We start from the raw sequence: 19,199 nt of genomic DNA on the forward strand, positions 1-19,199 counted from the left end.
ATAGGCAATGTAGGGACAAACAGGAGATCTTTTTCTAACTGACTGAGAGAGTTTGTGCTGCACAATAAGGCTCTCCCCTGCTTTTCAGCTTGGTCTCTGTTTGAAAGCTTATTTATTAGAATTATATGCTGCCCTTCCCAACAAAAACTCAGGGTGACTTAAAGAAGAGAGCAAAGTAGCTTATAAAACCAGTGAAGAAGCCAGGAGAAAGTAAGTAACTTATAAAAGCCAAAATAGTAGTAAAATAAGCTATATAACAACCTCCCCCCCAGCAGTATTGCAGCTTAGCCTGGTCTCCTATGTAGAGGTACAGGGAGCAAGTTTTGTGCCCTGGACAAAACCCCCTTTCACCAAGCACCAGAGAGTGGTGGCAGTGGGGTCTTGAGTACCTTGGGCACTCAAAGACCCCAGCTGATATTGCTGCATTGTTGTCTGCCCACTCCTTACTGTGGAGCAAGAGCAAGCATACTGGTAGTTACTAGGGAGAAGCAGAAGCACTCTTAAGTTCCCACTCTGGTTTAACCTTGTGGTAGATCGTTTGTATGCTCATAACCCTGTATTCTGAAATAATGATGCCTGCACTAGGGTAGCTATAGTATTATAACTTTTTACCTCAATACAATATTCGGATGTAAACAAGGTCTTCAGAAAGTGCCTCTGGTTTGTTATCCTCAGCTCAGGAATGCACTGGATGCAGGCAGAGGAAAGCTGTTAGTGTTTAATGTCATGTATAAAAGATCAGTAGGAGCATTTGTAGTGTTAATTAAGCTCCACTGTACATTGCAGTTGATGCACTGCCCCCTTTCTCAAGATCTAAAAACAGTCTTACTTACTATTTAGCAGCTTTTTTTTGCCTGCTGCATAGTCTGTGCATTTAGTTTGTTTTGTAACAAACTCTGACATAATAGTCTCTGATTATATTATTTTCTAATCCTCTGTGACAGACCATGACAACCAAGGGACAAAGGGATGACTTGTTACAGACAATGGCACTTGTCTCACTGGTGGAAGAGCAAGTTCTTTATTGTCCAGAGAGTCTCAGTTCTCTGCTAAGGGTCTAGAAGCTCCATCTTGGGCCCTTAAGCCCGAGGTCTGAAGCAGAGGGGAGCTAAGAGTTTCTCAGGAATGACAAAAATGTTAAAAGCTCATGGCATCAAATGCCAGCATCTAACAAAGAAATTATATCTGGCACAATGGGACTTACCTTGACTTTTTTTTTTCCCCATTTTCAGGGTCTGAACATAATCTTTCATGTTGCTTTGGCTCTCTTAAAGGTAAGCCTTGTACTCTTTTAATTTATAATAAAACCATGTGGGTATTTATGCAATTATTGTTGTCACTTAGCTGAATATACTATACCTTGCATTCATCATCAGCAATCCCTCACGGTCAAGGATGATCACTCCCATGGGGCAAGTTAAGGGTTATAGATGAGTCCATTGATGGCTAAGAAGGCTGATCGTAGAGTCAGGCTCTCTGGCAGACACCACAGGTGGTGGTTAAAGGGAAGGTTGGACTGCAGATTTTTTGATCTTTTTTTCTTTCCTTCCAGATCTGTCATTTTTCTGCCTCCAGGGTGAGATGGGCCTTTTCTCACAAGGTGTCACCATGCATCTTTGTCCTGGGCTAGTTTTTCTCAGTTTATGATGTCAGTGCCACACTTCTTAATGTTTGTCTTGAGGGTGTCCTTGAAGCATTTCCTCTGGCCCCCACATGCCCTTTGTCCTTGGATGAGTTGGGAGTAAAGTACTTGTTTTGGTAAATGCACATCAGGCATATGGACACAATGCCCTGTCCATCGCAGCTGGCGTTGAATAATCAACACTTCCATACTGGTGGTGTTAGCATTGGTGAGGACGCTAGCATTTATGTGACAATCCTCCCACTTCATGCCAAAGACCCTCCAGAGGTAGTGGTGATGAAGGCGTTTCAGGGTTTTTGGGCAGTCCCTGTAGGTCAGCCAAGCTTCACAGCCAAAGAGAAGAGTTGGGATTACCAAAGCCTTAAATAGGAGGAGCTTTTGTCGTGATTATTGAACAGTCTTCTGAAGACAGAGCACTAGCACATTGGATCCTATACTAGATCTCCTCATCGATGTTGGTTTTCTTTGGAAGATGGCTGCCAAGGTATGCAAACTGTTTAACACTGTCTAGCTCCTGTCTGTCAGTAAAGAGCTTTGCTGGGAGAGTTGATTGGCCTGGAGCAGGCTGGTGAAGCACCTTTGCTTTTCTGTTGTTGAGTGTCAGTCCCAGGCACTGGTATGCTTGACGGCAGCAGTTAAGAGCTGTCTGTAGGTCCTCCTCAGTATGTGTTACAACAGCACAATCGGTATACTGAAGTTCCACAATCGAGGCCAATGTAACTTTGGTTTTGGCATGGAGGCAGGAGAGATTGAAAAGGTTTCCATCCATCCTGAACCTGATGCCAATGCCATGTAGCAGACGTCATGGATGAGCATTTTGATGACTGCAAGGAAGATGTGATTACATAACCCTCTTTGACACCCATTTGAATAGCAAAGGGCTGTGTAGTGGAGCCACTGCATTAAGATGGAGGCAGTCATCTGGTCATGAAAGAGTTTTAGGATGGTGATTAAATTTCCCTGGGCAGCCAACCTTTGATAAGATCTTCCATAGAGCCTCATGATTAACAGTATCAATGGCTTTGGTCATACAATAAAAGCCATATGCAATTCCTAGTGTTGCTCTCAGCACTTTTCCTGGATTTGCTGGGCCACAGATATCATGTCCACGGTGCTTCTCGATGGTCTGAAGCCACATTGAGATTCAGGAAGGATTTCTTTAGCAAAAGGGAACAGTTGGTTTGGCAGAATTTGAGCAAGAATCTTCTTGGCGATGGAGAGGAGGGCAATACACCAATAGTTTTCACCGTCAGACTTATCTCCCTTCTTAAAAATAATGACAATATTGGTATTCCTTAGGTCAGTGGGAATTTCCTCAGTGTTCCAAATTTTAAGAAACAGTGGGCACATGTACACATTCATTAATGTATCGTAGTTACTGTGCATTAAGTTTAGTACTCAGTTAACCAAGTACTAAATCAATGCACAGTAACTTGCACTGTTGCGCAGTAGCACCAGCACATGGGCTTTTAGGCTACTGACCAGTAAGCATCAATAATACTACTGCACAGTAGTGCATTAGTAGAGTTTTTGCCCAGCATGCTACTGCACAGTGTTATTAGGCTACTGCACAGTTGGCATCCTATGTAGATGCACCCAGTGTGTGGAACTTGGTTACAGTTTCCCCACCAACTTTGAAGACCTCAGCTGATATGCCATCAGAGCCAGATGCTTTGTTGTTCTTCATCTTTCTTATTGCCTGGTGGACTTCTTCAGAGGTTGGTGGACTGGCAAGTGCTTCCCTTATTGGATGCTACAGGCTAGAATCAGTGCTTTCATCGGACATTGTCGAGTCTCAGGTCAGGAGTTTTTGGTAGTGCTTCCAGCAGTTTTTAATGGACTCATGTTTGAGAAGTGTACTGCTGTCTTCAGATCTAAGCAGGGTGAGCCCACAAAAACTTGGTCCATACACAGCTTTGATTGCATTGAAGAAGCTCCGTATGTTATGATTGTCAATGAATTGTTGAGTTTCTTTTGCCTTCTCTTCCTACCATGTGGTTTTGATTTCTCATATCTTCCTCTGGGCATCAGCTTTAAACCATTGAAAGGTTCCCTGCTTCTGACTGAACATAGGATGGTTTTGCCAGTGACAGAAAGCTGTTCTCTTCCAGTCGAGAAGGGCTTTGATCTCAGCGTTATTTTCATCAAACCCTGATGTTGTTGGGTGATAAAGCCAACTGATCCTGTTCAAGCCTCATGGATGGTCTCTTTTAGAGTTGCCAGTCTTCCTCAACACAAGTTTTCAATCCTAAAATTGTAGAGGTTCTTGCTGGAATGTGTTTGGAAGTCCTCACCATGTCTAGGGGTCTGAAGGGATTTGATGTTGCACTGTCATCAGAGTGATTTGGATTGCCCAACCCTGACGGACAGGATTGATCTCACTAAGCAATGATCAGTTCAGCAGTAGTTAGCTTCTCTCATTACATGCATCTGTTAGATCATGCGCTCTTATGATGATGTAGTCAAAGAGGCGCCATTGTTTGTTTTGTACCTGTCACATTGTCTGAAGATAATGTTAACAGTGACACGGTCATGCTCTACATATTTACTGTGTCAAAGGATGCTGTTGAAATTGGCCTTGCCCACTTCTTCCTTTTCAGTAGAGCTCCTCCATATATTAAAATCCTGGCAAACTCTCACGTTGAAGTCTCCAAGGAGGATGATCCTGTCCTCTTTCAGGATTATAATCAGAATTTCATGAAGGTTAGCATAAAACTGTTCTTTCTGTTCTTCCTTGGCATCAAGTGTTGGAGCATATGCATGGATGATGGTAGCAAATGAATTATTGGTCAGTTAGAGGTGGAGAGTCATGAAATGCTCATTAATGCCAATAAGGAATTCAGTCATTCAGCTGACAATCTGATTCTTAATGGCAAAACCAATGCCATGTATTCACCTGTGGTTTGCAGGTTCCTTTTTCCAAAACAAAGTTTAGCCACCCCATCCTCTCTACCATGGCCTTCGTCTGCATATCTGGTCTTGCTGAGAACAGCAATATCATTGTTATATTGTAAGGGTTCTGAGGTAACAATAGCTGTTCTACAGTCACTGTTCTACATTTAGGTCTGTCACTATCCTCGTCAACTAGTCGGGTTCGTACATTCCAGGATGCAAGGGACATTTTTGTGTTTCGACTGCAATTTGAATGATCCCCCTGGCAGTGGCTATCCAGTCAGTTGAGATAAAGTAGGACAGCCTATGTTTAAGGCACCTTTTCTAGTCCCCTCCCCATGTGGGGTGAGCAGAAGGGATCCTAAAAAGGACAGCTTAGTCACAATCACAGGTGCTAAATTACCCTCTTGTCCCATTCCAAGGGTGAAGTGACCATGATGCGACTGCCGCCTGCATGTGAATCCGTGGCTAGGGACTCCCAGCGATCACTTTATCTGTCCCTGTCACCACTTGTCCATTGCTTCAGGACTTTGTAGATGTATTGATTGGCTATTGTAGTAGATGTTGGATTACTGGGAGAAGACTGGTCATGACTTGTTTTATGTGAGGAGGCCATTGTGCATTGAAAACCACATGGATCTTGGCAGAGGAGAAATCTGTGTCCAGTGGCAAGGAGATCCAAGATGACTGGAGTTACTCTTCTTCTGCAGCCTTCATCTGCCTTCACAGCTGTTGATAAATATGCCTTCTGTATCTGCCTGATCCACTGTTGAGTTGAGGTCTTTATGTTGTGTTGGACTGCTTTTTGTCTGATACCTCACCATTGACCTTACCACCGTGGGTCACCCTATCAGGAATACAAGACTCCCAATGATATTGCTCTTGGGGCCTTCGGTATGTACACGCCTCTCCACCCCATCAAGGTGACAGTCCAGGGAGAGCACACGTTATATTAAAATGATATCAAAAGGCTTTGGGCTATAATTCTTGAAGCCCCAAAGTTTTCAGGAAAGAAAAGGGGTAATTAAATTTTTGCTTTTGTAGGCATGGTCAGCGTGGCCCTTAAAACCATTTACCTTGTTTTGTTCTATTTTTGTTAAACTATTCCATCATACATTTGAGTTCCTGGAGGTAAAAATGTATATAATGATTATTGTTTCACAAATATATCTACTAGGAAGTAAACAAGTCTGATTCACTTTACAGGTCTTTACTTCATACATGGGGTATTTCATAGAATTGTTCACTTGTACTTACATCCAGGAAAGGTATTGTTGCATCTCAAATGCATTTATAATGCCAGGGGAGAATCAAATTTCTTTTGCAGTTAAATCAGAGGTGCCAAAGATCTGGTCCGTAGGCTGAATCCAGTCCATAGAGCCCTGATATCTGGTCTGCAGTGTTGCCTGTGGATCTTGGACTTGGGACCACACACATGTACACACCAGACCAGCCCCATGTGCTTTCACCCAGTGCATGGAGCTAGGGCTGGCATGTGTGCATTACACGGCACATGGGGATGGATCTGGCAAGTGCTGCAAGCTGTGTATGGGGCCTGAAGCAGCGTGTGGTGTACTGTACAAGGCATGCAGGGCCCGTCTGTACATGCTGTGTGTGTCATCCGTACTGCATCAGCCTTGCATGCAGCATCCAGTGTGTAGGGATCCAGAAGGATCCAGCCTGCAGACCAGCCTCCCACTACCCATCCCTTCTGTGGATCAGCTCTGTGGTACTTGTCTGATCTACAGGGCCTGATTAATTTGATACCCCTGCTGAAAACTCAGCTGAGTAGCTATGGTTGTCAGACCTCATGCATCTAGCACTGAACCTGTGAACCTAGTGAGAGAGTTTTTCTCAATATCTAGCTTAAACTTCCCTTGCTGCAACTTGAGACTCTTGCTCCTGTCATCTGCCACCACTGAGAACAGTCTAGCTCCATCCACTTTGGAAGCACCCTTCAGGTAGTTGAAGGCTGCTATTAAATCTCCTCTCAGTCATCTCATCTCTAGACTAAATAAACCCAGTTCCCTCAGCCTCTCATCATAAGTCATGTGCCCCAGCCCCCTAACTGTTGCCCTCCGTTGGTCTTTCTCCAATTTGTCCACATCCTTTCTGTAGTGGGGCGTCCAGAACTGAACACAGTACTCTAGATGCAGCCTCACCTTTGAATAAAGGGGAATAATCACTTCCCTTGATTTGCTGGCAACACTCCTATCAGTGCAGCCCAGTATGCTGGACAAATGACCAGGCTGACTGCTCTAGAAGATAAGATGAGTAACTTAAAAATAGATTTTGGAATTACTTTATTTTAAGTAGTTTATAAGCTTGGAATTCATCTGTTGTTTACTCTGCTCATAGCAGCTGTTATTATGATGATATAATATGTTGCACTCATATTCATGTTATGGAAGTTGCAGCCAATAGACAATAATAAAGTTACCTTGACAAAATATTTCTTTACTGGAAAGCAGAAAATAACCATGAAGAGAATGTAATCAAGCCCAATAAGGCTCTAAATTCGAAAGCTCATTAGTTAATAAGAATGTACTGTTTAGTGTGTTCAAAAGATTCCATTTCCATGGCAGTGGCAACATGCTTATTTGTATTCTTAATTAGAGTTTGCTTTGCCGTAAGTGGGAACTGGTCTCCTCTCAGAGAGGAGAGGAATTTTATGCTCTGTTTAAAGTCTGGAATAAATAATTGTCACTTAAATGTGTTTGTCCCCATGTTACTAGTGTAGGAACAAAATGATTGTTTGGTTTCATCTTATAAATAATAGTAACTGCACACGAGTGCAGCAGAACAATAACTTAGTAAAAACTCAGCTGCTGAAGATCTTGCTTCTTTTAGAGCTAGAGCTGGAACTGGAAGCTGTGTTTAGTTTCAATAACTTCCAGGTCCTTGTTCTAGGTAAGTATTGCCTCTGGCCTTAATTACTCTGGACTTTAACTTTAGATTATTAATAGTAGAGACTTGAATGTGGAACTTTCGGATGTTTCCTCCCACATGATTGTTCATCTTATTTGTAATTTTAGGAATTATTGATTGGTAATCTATTTCAGAACCTTTACCTACTAAATGTCATTTCTCCTTGACTATTTGAACAATATCAATCACTTTCCTTCTCTTAGTACCATCAAAATTATAACTTGATCCTCAATTCCAGTTTAGCCTAATAGACTTTTGGTACTCTATGAGCTCCCTTGATTCAAACTAAACTGTGAGAGGATTTTAAAATGGCAGTGATACCTTTCTGCTCAGCAATCTTGGTATGCTATCCTAACAGGCTTCAGAGAATAAAATGAAAGCCCCTGGAGTCAGAGAAAAATCCTCTTCTATCTCCACTTCCTTGCTTTTTAGCCACTCTCACAGCAGTGAACTGGTGATTGGTTACCTCATTTTTTGAGACAATCATACTTAATGAAGCATTTGTCTAATTCGATCTGGAATAGCATTTATTGAAGAAGAAGATTCTCCCAGTGTCGAAGTATTGTTTCATTTGTGTTCACCTTTTTATTACTCCAACAGGTACTCTCTTTTAGATATTGATATAGAATCGAAGCATCCATATGACTGTTAGTTATACTTTTATCCAGTTGGTGGCAGTATTATACAATTCCTAACTAATTGTTTAGTTATTTCATATAGAAACAATAACTGAAACATCATTTAGTAAACTAATTCTTGACCCAAATAGTTTTTCTTCTCATCTCATTTTCCAAACATGAGACAATAGTACATAGCAGTGTAAAATGAATGATCACTTTTAAAAGGTAGATATAAGGATGGAGTACCTTCAAGAAACTGCTGACTATCTTGACATTTTCATTAAAAGGACACTTATTAAGGATGTTGATTCAGAGTGGTGAAAAAATAAATTCTGATTCCAATATCCAGCACACATTCAAATGTTTTGTTGTCTGTAAAGCCAGTTTCTTTGTTGCAGATTGCAAACTAAACATTAAGGTAATTGTATTTGTTAGGAAAAGTGGAACTGACATAGGAGTAGATCTTTGCTTATTCATGATGTGAACATGAAAATAATATAGGAAGACTCAGGAGAGTCAGCATTTATTGCAGAACTTGAGGTTTCACTCTATGCATTGCTCTCGAATTATCTGTTACAAAATTTGTTGGAGAATTAAATACTAGGGGTGCATGGACAGAGATTTTTGGGGCCAACAGCCGATTTTTAAGGAGGCATATTGGTCAATACTGACCCAATTTCCAATACAGCTGCGTGTTGCTGGTAAGTCTGTTGTGGTGGAAGGGGAGGGGGCAAGGAAGGGACATGGGGGCAGATCAATGCCCCCCACGGTGAGAGAGGGAGTGGGCCTGGGGCAGACTGCCCAGCTGGGGTGGGGCGCAGGCCAGAGCCAGAGCCGCAGCTCTTCTGAGGGATGTGGGGGATGGCTCCCACTGCTGCTTACACCACAGGAGAGCATGGGGGGAAAGGGCATGTGCCCCCGGATCTGCACAGAATGGGTGGGCTGCAGCTGTGGGCTTGGAGCTAGGGCTGCTCCAGGCTCTTCTTGGTGAGGGCTGGGCTTGGGGCATGTGGCAGTGCTGGGAGGGGGCTGTGGCAAAATTTGGGGCATCCGCCCCCAGTGCTGCTACCTTGAGCCCAGCCCACACCAAGAAGAGCCCAGTGCAGCCCCAGCTCTAGCCTACAGCTGTAGTCTGCTTGCCCCGCCCTGCCCCACACAGGTTTGGGGGCACATGCCCCTCCCAGAGTGTGCGCAGTAGCAAAAACCAGCCTTCGGATGAGCTGTGGCTCCATCCCACACCCTGCCGTGTCCTTTCCCGGCTGGGCAGCATCTGGCTCTGTCCCACTCCCTACCTCCCTCACCATGAGGGGCATTGATCTTCCCCCCCACACCCCTTCCTTTCCCTCTCCCCTTCCACCACAATAGACCTACCAACTGCATGCAGCTCTCCAAGCTGGTGGGCTCTGCTCCTCGCCACTTATGTGCTGTGCTGCGGCTGCACCCATGCATGGGCATTTATTGGCCAAATTATCAGCCACATTGGGCCAATTTCCAATACAGACAATTTTCTTTATATCGGTGTCAATTTGATATCAGACCGATTATATTGGTACACCTCCATTAAATACATACTTTTCAGATCATTCATAATCTGGACCTAGTGCTGGCCACGGGTGATGACCTGGTGAGGGAGCTGCAGGTGCTCGACGACCTGGGCGACAGCGATCATCGCCTGCTGGAATTCACCATCCAACGCAAGGTGGCAAAGGCCTGCACTAAGGCAGCGGCCCTAGATTTTAGGAGGGCAAACTTCAATGAGCTAAGGAGGATAGTTGGAGAAGCACTGAGGTCCCAGAGGGGAGGGGAGCCAGGTGTCCAAGGAGAGTGGTCGTTCCTTAAGGAGATGATCCTCCAAGCCCAAAGGAAGGTAATCCCAACGAGAATCGAAGGGAGCAGGAGAGCACACAAGCCTCCATGGCTCACCAAAAGCATCCGGGAATGTCTCCTTGCTAAAAAGGAGGCTTACACCCAATGGAAAGAAGGGGTCATCACCAGGGAGGACTATTCTGTAGTTGCTCGGGGATGTAGGGGGTAGTTAGGAAGGCCAAGGCAGAGATGGGACTGGGACTAGCTTCCCAGATTAAGGACAATAAGAAGTCCTTTTTTTAAATACATAGGGGGTAAAAAGAAGGTCCCAGGTAATGTGGGGCCCTTGCAGGACGCGTTGGGAAATTTGGTCATCACACCGGATGGCAAAGCTAACATGTTTAATGATTTCTTTGCCTCCATCTTCCTAAGTAGGGACCAGAACAGTCACCTCCCTGCTGGGCCCCCCTCGGGCCCCGGGGGAGGCACATCTGGGCCACGGGTTAGCGAGGATTTAGTTAGGGAGCTTCTGGAGGGGTTGGATGTATTCAAGTCAGCCGGTCTGGATAATCTCCACCCTAGAGTTCTAAAGGAACTGGCTGAGGTCATTGCAAGTCCCCTGGCATGGCTTTACGAGCACTCGTGGTGCTCTGGTGAGGTACCGGAGGACTGGAAGAGGGCCAATGTGGTTCCCATCTTCAAAAAAGGCAGGAAGGAGGACCTGGGAAACTATTGGCCGGTTAGTCTTACCTCGATCCTAGGCAAGCTGTTTGAGAAAATTATGCTGGCACACATCCAGGAGGGGCCAGCAGGGGACTGCATGCTTAGAGGCAATGAACACGGGTTCATTAGTGGCAGGTCCTGTCAGGCCAACCTGGTGGCCTTTTACGAACAGATCACCAGATCATTAGATGCAGGGGTAGCAGTGGATATAGTCTTCCTGGACTTCCGGAAGGCTTTTGACACTGTCTCTCACTCCGTTCTTATTAAGAAACTGAGGGGCTGTGGTGCAGACACCCACACAGTTAAATGGTTCGCCAACTGGCTGGAGGGCCGCACCCAGAGGGTGGTAGTGGATGGGTCCTTCTCAACCTGGAAGGACGTGGGCAGTGGGGTTCTGCAGGGCTCGGTCCTCAGGCCTGCACTGTTCAACAACTTCATCAGTGATTTGGACGAGGGGGTAAAAAGCACGCTGTTCAAATTTGCTGATGACACTAAGATGTGGGGGGATGTGGGCACACTGGAAGGATGCAACAGGCTACAATCAGACCTAGACAGGTTACAAGGGTGGGCGGACGAGAATAGGATGGGTTTCAACACAGACAAGTGCAAGGTGATGCACCTCGGGAGGAACAACCGGCACCATACCTACAGGTTAGGGATCTCCTCTCTTGTCAGCACGGAGGCGGAAAAGGATCTGGGGGTCATCATTGACTCCAAGATGAACATGGGCTGGCAGTGTGGGGAGGCAGTCAGGAAGGCCAACCGCACCTTGCCATGATCCACAGATGGATCTTGAGCAGGTCCAAAGAGCTGATCCTCCCCCTCTATGCGGCACTGGTCAGGCCGCAGCTGGAGTACTGCATCCAGTTCTGGGCGCCACACTTCAAAGAGGGATGTCGACAGCATGGAGAGGGTCCAGAGGAGGGCCACTCGTATGATCAGGGGACAACAGGGCAGGCCCTATGAGGACAGGCTGCGGGACCTGAACCTGTTCAGTGTCCACAAGAGAAGGCTGAGGGGGGATCTTGTGGCCTGTTATAAACTAGTCAGGGGGGATCAGCAGGCATTGGGGGAGTCACTGTTCCCTCAAGCACCACCAGGAGCGATCAGGAATAACGGTCACAAGCTGGCAGAGGGTAGGTTTAGGCTAGATATCAGGAGGCGCTACTTTACGGTCAGGGTGGCTAGGGTCTGGAACCAACTTTCAAGACAGGTGGTGCAGGCTCCTACCCTGGGGGTTTTTAAGAGGAGGTTAGATGAACATCTTGCTGGGGTCGTTTGACCCTAGTATTCTTTCCTGCCATGGCAGGGGGTCGTACTAGATGATCTACTCAGGTCCCTTCCGACCCTAGAAACTATGAAACTATAAGGATAGCAAAATGAAGCACGTAATAAAGTACGGATGTAAAAAAAAAAATTGAAATTTAAAAAATTGGAAGGCAAGGGAAATAGGTATAACTCAAACTCTAGGGAAAAATTATTTAATGTTGTTCAAATAGCATACTTGATTTCTTTATAGGGATAAGTTACTGTTAAGCTGTTGACAAATCAGGTGCCTTTTCCAAAGTTCATTGTAGTCTTGAACAAAAACATTTATCTAGGCAAGTGCTAGGAAAATGTTGGCTGATATGAAATCAGGACTTTTGCTTTGGTCTGCAAAAGATATTACCAGTAAGTTCAAATTCCTTATGCGGGTAAGGAATCTTAACAGAGGTTAGTAGTCTGGAACAAGCAGAAAGTTAGTGAGAACCGTAGTAAATTGGTGAAAAAGACTGGATACAGAGGCTCCCCATTTTCAGAAAATAAATAAAAACTAGGATAGAATGGGTAGATTGTTTAATATCTTTATACTTCCCTCTGCTTAGGAACATAGGACTGGAAGGGGTCTTCTGAGTCACTGACTGCAACAGAGGTCAACTTTGTGCCACCATAAAAAATTTTATGATGACACAAAAACTAAATGAAATGATGTCATAGTAAATTTTGTGGCACCAACAAAGGTAGTAATAATTTGTGCCACCTTTTTGCCACTGATGCCTGTTTGCTTGTGGTGGGAGACTGTGGGCTGCCAGAAACTCCCCTGGCCTCAGGGGCCCAATCCTGGGGAGGCAAGGACTCTGGGTGCCCTGTTCTGCTTTGAGGCATGTGCCTACAAGTGGGGAAACCCCCACTCCCTAGGGGAGCTTTGCCCTCTGTGCTTACAGAGCCACACTGGGGGAACGATTCCCCCACTGTGGTTTGCAACTGGAGGGGAGAAGCCCTCTGCACATGCAGACACACACTAGGAAAATGATTCCTCAGGCACAGGTCTGCATGTGCAGAAGGGGGAGCTCCCCTAGGTGTTTCCCTCTGCTTACACATGGGCCCTGACCATGGGGCAGAAGCATGGTAGATGTGCTGGTGACCAGCTCCCTTTTCTTCTTGCTGCACCAGGGTGAGGGCACCACCTGCAAGCAGAGGGGGAAACTCCTGGGAGAGCTCTTGAATCCCATGTTGGGGGAACCCCCACAGCCCAGCATGGGGGCACATCTGCAGGTGGGTGTTTCCCTGCTTGCAGGTGCACCCCCCCAAGTCGGGGTGGGGCATCCAGGGCCACCCAGGATCAGGCCCTTGAAGCTCTGGGAAGGGCAGGGGACCAACTCTGGGGAACAACAGCCTTGACATCTGTTAGACATCCTTGAGGCAGGTGAGCTGTGACCTGACATACTGCAGCACAGCTGATCCTGCTGTAAAGAGGACGTCTGTTTCCAGCCATTAAGTCCAGTATCCTACTACTGCAGGCAGCCACCTAAAGAAATATCCCTTCCATAAACTGATCAAGCTCCATCTTACAACTAGCTTGTTGGTTATTTGTCTACACTACTTCAGTTAGGAGGATGTTCTAGCAAATGTCTTCTAATTTCCAGTCTAAATTTACTCACGGTCAGTTTATACTCATCTGTTTTTGTACTGGTATTATTCTTCAGCTTAAACCGTTCTTTTATCTTCTTGGTATGTACTCCTTTTATATATTTATATATAGCAGTCACAGCTTCTCTTAGCCTTTGTTTTGCTAGAGTAAACAAGTCAGCTGTTTTTAGGTCCTGTATTGTAGAGTAGGTGCTCCAGTCTCCTGATCATCTTAAGAGCTTTCTGCATCTGCTCCAACTGAATTTGAGTTCTTCCTTGAATGTGAGTGACCATAACTGTACACAGTATCCTAGATGAGGTCTCATTACGCTGTGATTAAATACTGTTTTATTGCTAATGGATATACCTTGCAACTTACATCCAAGGATTGTATTTTTGTCACTTTTTCCCTTCTCCCTCTGCTCTTGCATGATCAGACCAATCTTTTGTGGCAGTGTGTTCTTGTAGAATGAACTATGTACCTCTGCCAAGGGTCAGCACAAGATAAATGCTCAACTTAATGGTCATTAAGGTGGACTGCAAGTGCTGCATCAGTGTGAGGCCTGTCTTCTGCATGGGGGTAAATTTCACTCCTATTGGGAATCTTGCTATTGGTATTGAGATAGGTTTCATTTTATTTTGTTGGCATGTCAGTTTTTTGGGAGGACATTTCCACCACTCTGTTCTATATCTTGTGTGTCTCCTGTCAGTTGACCTACCTTCTTTCTCAGCTCAGCAGTTTAAAACCCCAAGGTAAAATTTTGTTCTGTGACTGAGAGCATAGCACAAAACATCAGGCTTAATGGAACGTGGACAAGCCCAAAGGTGGATGTGCCATTCCATTATTTTTGTACTTCTAAGCTTCTGGATCACTACTATGATGAGGCAGCCCTTGATGTAACCTAATTAATCATCTAATTTATAACAGTTTCCTCAGTTTACCCTGTGGCTTAGCATAAGCCAGAATCACTTTAGTGGCATCTGCTAAGATCTTGACTCTTACCTTCCCTTGCCACATTTCCCATGCAGGGTTTTCTCAGTTGATTTGTCTGGGTTAGGAGCATTAGTGGTTAGAGATACTTACTATGCAACAAAGTCTATCTCTGTCATATTCAGAGGGCTGCATTATCCCTGTTTTGAATATGTTTGTCAAAGGAGACTACAAAAAGGACAGGGGTCGACAAAGAGTAACCAGCTAAGCTGCTTTAGTAATATGGAAAAAAGAGTTAGGAGAGGACAGATGAATTTTCTAGCTGAATTTCTCCTATGATTTATTTAAAGACAGTTGTATGTTTGTACATTTATGTGGAGAATTTGCTGTGTTGCCAATGCCCAGTATTCAAAAATCATGAGTCAGGCCTCAAACAATTATGAGATCACATATCTGTATACAGATATTGTGTTCTTTTTATTTGACTTCCGGGTTTTTTTGAGCCTTTAGAGTAGACTTAGCCCACATTTTCAATTTTTTTCACAAGTACAAGGGCTAAAATATATTTATAATGAAAGCTGATATTCTCATATAAAACATAACTCTTGTACTGAAGATTTAAGGAGAAAATATGATGAGACTCCCAAAAAACGTATATGAACTGCCAGCACTGAACTTGCCCATAGGTGCCAGGGTTATAGGCCTTTACATAAGTCTTGCTGTAGTTCTTTATATAGACTTCTTACCAACCGTTAGGATTGAGTATGGATAATAGGGGCAGTTTTGTCCTTTGTGACTGGCCAAGGTATTTTCTCATGCCGGGGTTTTAGGCTGGCAAAGACCACTTCCTCTGTAAGTCAGGCTGCTCTGGGAGACTGGGATCACTTTTTCTTGCCTGACCTTTATTTTACATGAGGCACTTTCTGAGCACTGCTGGTGGGATTTGACAGTCATTTCCCTTGATTGTTTTTTGGCAGCATTGGTGCCATGTTGGATATTCTTCCTGATGAGCTACAGACGCTCAGAAACTTGCTTGACAGGAACTGTAAGCCACTACAGTTTCCTGAGGAAAAACATGCACACGAGGAATCTGATTATTTTTCAGAGCTGCCATCATTTTTAGGTTGCTGGTTGCATCTCTGGATGCATCCAAGAGACACAGCTTAATTCTCAGCAAATTATAGTAACTGCTGAAGGATAGAGCCAGGTATACTATTTGGGTACCCTGTAAAACAATAAGAAGTTAGTTATTCCCCACAAATATGAAAAACATAATTGATTCCCACTGTTTATTACCAGGGGTGAATCCAGGGGGTGTGCATTGTTGTGACTGCATGCCCCCCTTTTGGATTGGACCATGGTGGGGGAGCCTCTGTAGACTTTTTAAATTCCCCAATCTGGGAAGAATCCCCCCCTTCCCCTCTATGCTTTAAGGGGAGTCCCTTCGCCTCCCCCTGCTCCTGCTTTTTGGCTACTCTTTTCCCTAGTATCCCAGGGCAGGGGAAGCTTCAAAGCTGCTCACGTGCTCCAGCGGGGCTGTGCAGGGGCTTGTCTCAGCTGGGAACAGTGACAACAGCAGCAGCAATGGGGAAAGGGGGTGAGCTCCCACTTCTCATCCCTGTTCCTGGGGGACTGGGCAGGGTGGAGAGCCCATCCCTTAGCTCATCACCAATGCTGCCTCTTGCTGAGCCCAGCCCCCAAGCAGCCTGGCTAGAGTGGTCAGGAGAGGTGTTGAAACTTGCCCCATCCCTAGAACAGCAGGGGAAGGCAGGGGGATAGAGGAAAGAGAGGAGAGAGGACATGCCTTTGAGAATGGAAGTGAAGTGGGATTCTTACCTGCTTTGGAGACTTCAAAAATTCCCCAAAGGCTTCTGTGGTGAGGTCTGTCCACATTTGAGGGTTACAAAGGAGGAGACTGGGAGTTGAGGGTGTAGCCACCCCTGCAGCACAGGTGGCTGCTCCTACACCCCCTTAGCCAAATCCTGGACCTGCCCCTGACTAATACCATGGTCCTACACATATCATGAAGTGATTGATTTATACATCATCTGTGTGTAAGGTGTCCAGGTAGAGAGGTGTGTTAGGGCTTGTGTACATTATGAATGACCCAGAATAGGTCTTTTTTGTTCACATTGGAAGTGGTTAAGCTGAACCACAAAGATACTCTTTAGTGCAAAATGAATGTGCTTACATAGAAAGCTAGTGTGAAGTAGCTGTTGTGCTCATACTTAGCTTCTTTTGCAACAGTTTCCCCATTTAGAAAAGACTTGGGTTCATTCTCAAAGCTTCTGCTGCAGAAGTGGATCCCAGCTAGCTATTTGATCAGCGCTCTGTGTTTTCCAGGTTGCCTTCTCAAGGGAAGGGCTTAACATTTAGTTTCAAAAAACAAAAAGGCTGGGATTCTCTTTTCCAATTCCAAATTCTGTCAAATCAAGGAGTTCCACATTACTGGGCTTGCTTGACTCATAGTTCAGCTCTTCTCAATGTGTTTATTACAAACTGCATTGCTAGGTGCAGAAATCTGAAGATCAGTAGGCATTTATACATGTGCTTGGGGGTGAGGAGCACTTTAATTAGAGCAGCTCTGTGAGCCGCTCTTATTAAAGTGCCTGGAGCGTCATGTGTATCAGTGTCCCCGTGCTGAAAAATGGTGGTGCGGGCACTTTAACTAAAGCTCATCAAACAAGCTTTAGTTATAGCTCCCCACTGCCATTTTTCAGTATGGGGATGCTGATACACATGACTCTTGAGTTTACTGGAGTGCGATAATTACCTGCTGAGCAGATTAATCAAGTCTGCTTTGACGCACTATAATTACAGTGCATTGGAGCAGCCTCACTGCATGTGTATCGGCGCCCAATGTGTCCTGAACCTGCCATTTTTCTAATTTGAGCAGGTTTTCTATTTTTATACATCCAATTTTATATGCATGCTTAAATCTGTCTCGCGCTGACTTCTTCATTAGTTTATTTGATTCCTAGTTCAATGCCTAGTAACAGTGCTGGTTTTTTTATAAATTAAAAAATATTTGCCTTGGACAGTTTGTCTAATGAGCTAGGGATATAAGGACAGCGTGCTTGTGTCTTGTGCAGACATTCAAATAGGTTTTTTTCTGTAAAATGATGGGAGAAAAGCAAAAAAAGTAACTCAAAACTCATCAGAATGCAGTCGTCCAGTAGCCCAGATCCCTGGCTTTTGCATGAGAGTATCTTGCATGAGAGTAAAAAATATCACCTGTCCTTCTACTCTCCCTCTCTCTCATTCTGTTATTTGTTCACAGCTTGTACATATTGGAGATTGCCTAGCCCCAAAGCATTTGATTTCAGTGTCCTGGATTTTCAGATCTAGATGTTCTAGTAAAATGGTGGAATGGTGGAAATTATTTGTGGGGAAATATAAGTGGTGGTAAAGTAAATGTAAAAGTCCTACTGATTCATGCCTCATTGAATTATAAAATGATTCAGACCTCACTAATTTCAAATACTGTAACATTCAACTATCATCAGAACTGTACAGTAAAGTGTATAAAGGGACTAGGAGGATGAGAAAGAGAAGGCTGGCTTATTCTTCCTTCTGTCTCCCAGTGTGCGAATGATATAGTTCTTAGGCACTCTCAGATTTATTCTGGGTTGCAGCCTGCATGTTATCTTTTCAGAGGAAAGAATTTTCATGTTGGAGAGCATTCAGTTTTTCAATATTGGTTTCTCATTAGCCTTTTAGTGTACTTTTGCCATTTGAAATGCTAATGATAAGCTGTAGCAGGGAGCTTGGTGCTCCTGCTACTTCAAGGGAAGGCAGGCTGCAGGAGAAACAGGCTGCACATGAGGCAGAAGAGCAAGCAAGGAAACCACATGACCCAAAAGGGGCTAGGTTTGCAGGCTATAAGCTCAAGGCCTGAGCTGGGCTGGCAGTCTGACCTGGGAGCCGTGGAGAGAAGAGCTGCTGAGCAGAAGGGCAGCAGGAAGGCTCCGGACTAACACCTGAGCTGGGCTACATGACACTGGTGGCTTAGGGATGGAGACTGTAGGGGAGGTGGAGATCTCAGTTTACTTGGGAGTAGGGCCAGGGCCTATGGGATAGGGGCCAAGGCCAAGAAGCAGAGCCAGAGCTGAAGGGGTGAGAGCAGGCAGGGTCAAGGAGCCATGGAGGGATGGAGATCTCAATTAGTCCAGGAGTAGGGCTGAGGCCCACGGGATAGAGACCAAAAATGAGGAGCACAGCCACAGAGTGATGAGAGCAGGCAGGGTCAGGAACCCATAGCCCAGGAGGAACAAGAACAAGCAAGGCCAATGGGCCTGTAGCCTAGGAGGGGTGAGAACCATTGTCAGGGAGGTAAGAGGGTCAGTGATGGGCAGCCAGGGTCAGTGAGGGGCAAGAGCCATGGCCAGGGACCCATAGCCCAAGAGGGGTGAAAACAAGCAGGGCTAGGGGAACCATAGCCTGGGAGGGGCAGAATCTGTTGGAAATGATGAGACCTGAGCCCAGGTGGGGAGAGAATGCAGGCCTGAGCCCAAGAGAGCTTGAGATCATTTGAGGTACAGAGGCCTGAGCCCAGCAGGGGCTGGGACAGTTAAATCATAGGGACCAGAGGCCCCAACAGTATCGGAGACTGTTCTGGGTTTAGAGGCCTACATTAACTGGGGTTGACACTGGGGTTGAAGGCCCATGGATGAGAGATGGACTGGGTTGGACGATGGGGCTTAATGCTTGATAATGATTGGTGGCATCTGGGAGGCTTGGGCATAGCTAAAAGGGGAAATGAAGCCAC

General features: G+C 45.2%; 1 protein-coding gene across 2 annotated transcripts in view; it reads left to right on the forward strand.

The window, feature by feature from the left end:
- Window positions 1-19,199, forward strand: part of RABGAP1L (RAB GTPase activating protein 1 like) — a 480,584-nt gene that overhangs the window by 351,149 nt on the left and 110,236 nt on the right. Inside the window, exon 18 of one of the 2 annotated variants that reach the window (XM_090046904.1) lies at window positions 1,233-1,274. The exons of the other annotated variant lie outside the window; for it this stretch is intronic. Within the exon in view, the coding sequence (XP_089903030.1) occupies window positions 1,233-1,274 (42 nt within the window). The remainder of the gene's footprint in view (window positions 1-1,232; window positions 1,275-19,199) is intronic. 2 annotated transcript variants of the gene reach the window in all.

Source organism: Crocodylus siamensis, chromosome 5, assembly GCF_052110815.1.
Source record: "Crocodylus siamensis isolate JL-2025a chromosome 5, ASM5211081v1, whole genome shotgun sequence".
Taxonomy (NCBI): domain Eukaryota; kingdom Metazoa; phylum Chordata; order Crocodylia; family Crocodylidae; genus Crocodylus; species Crocodylus siamensis.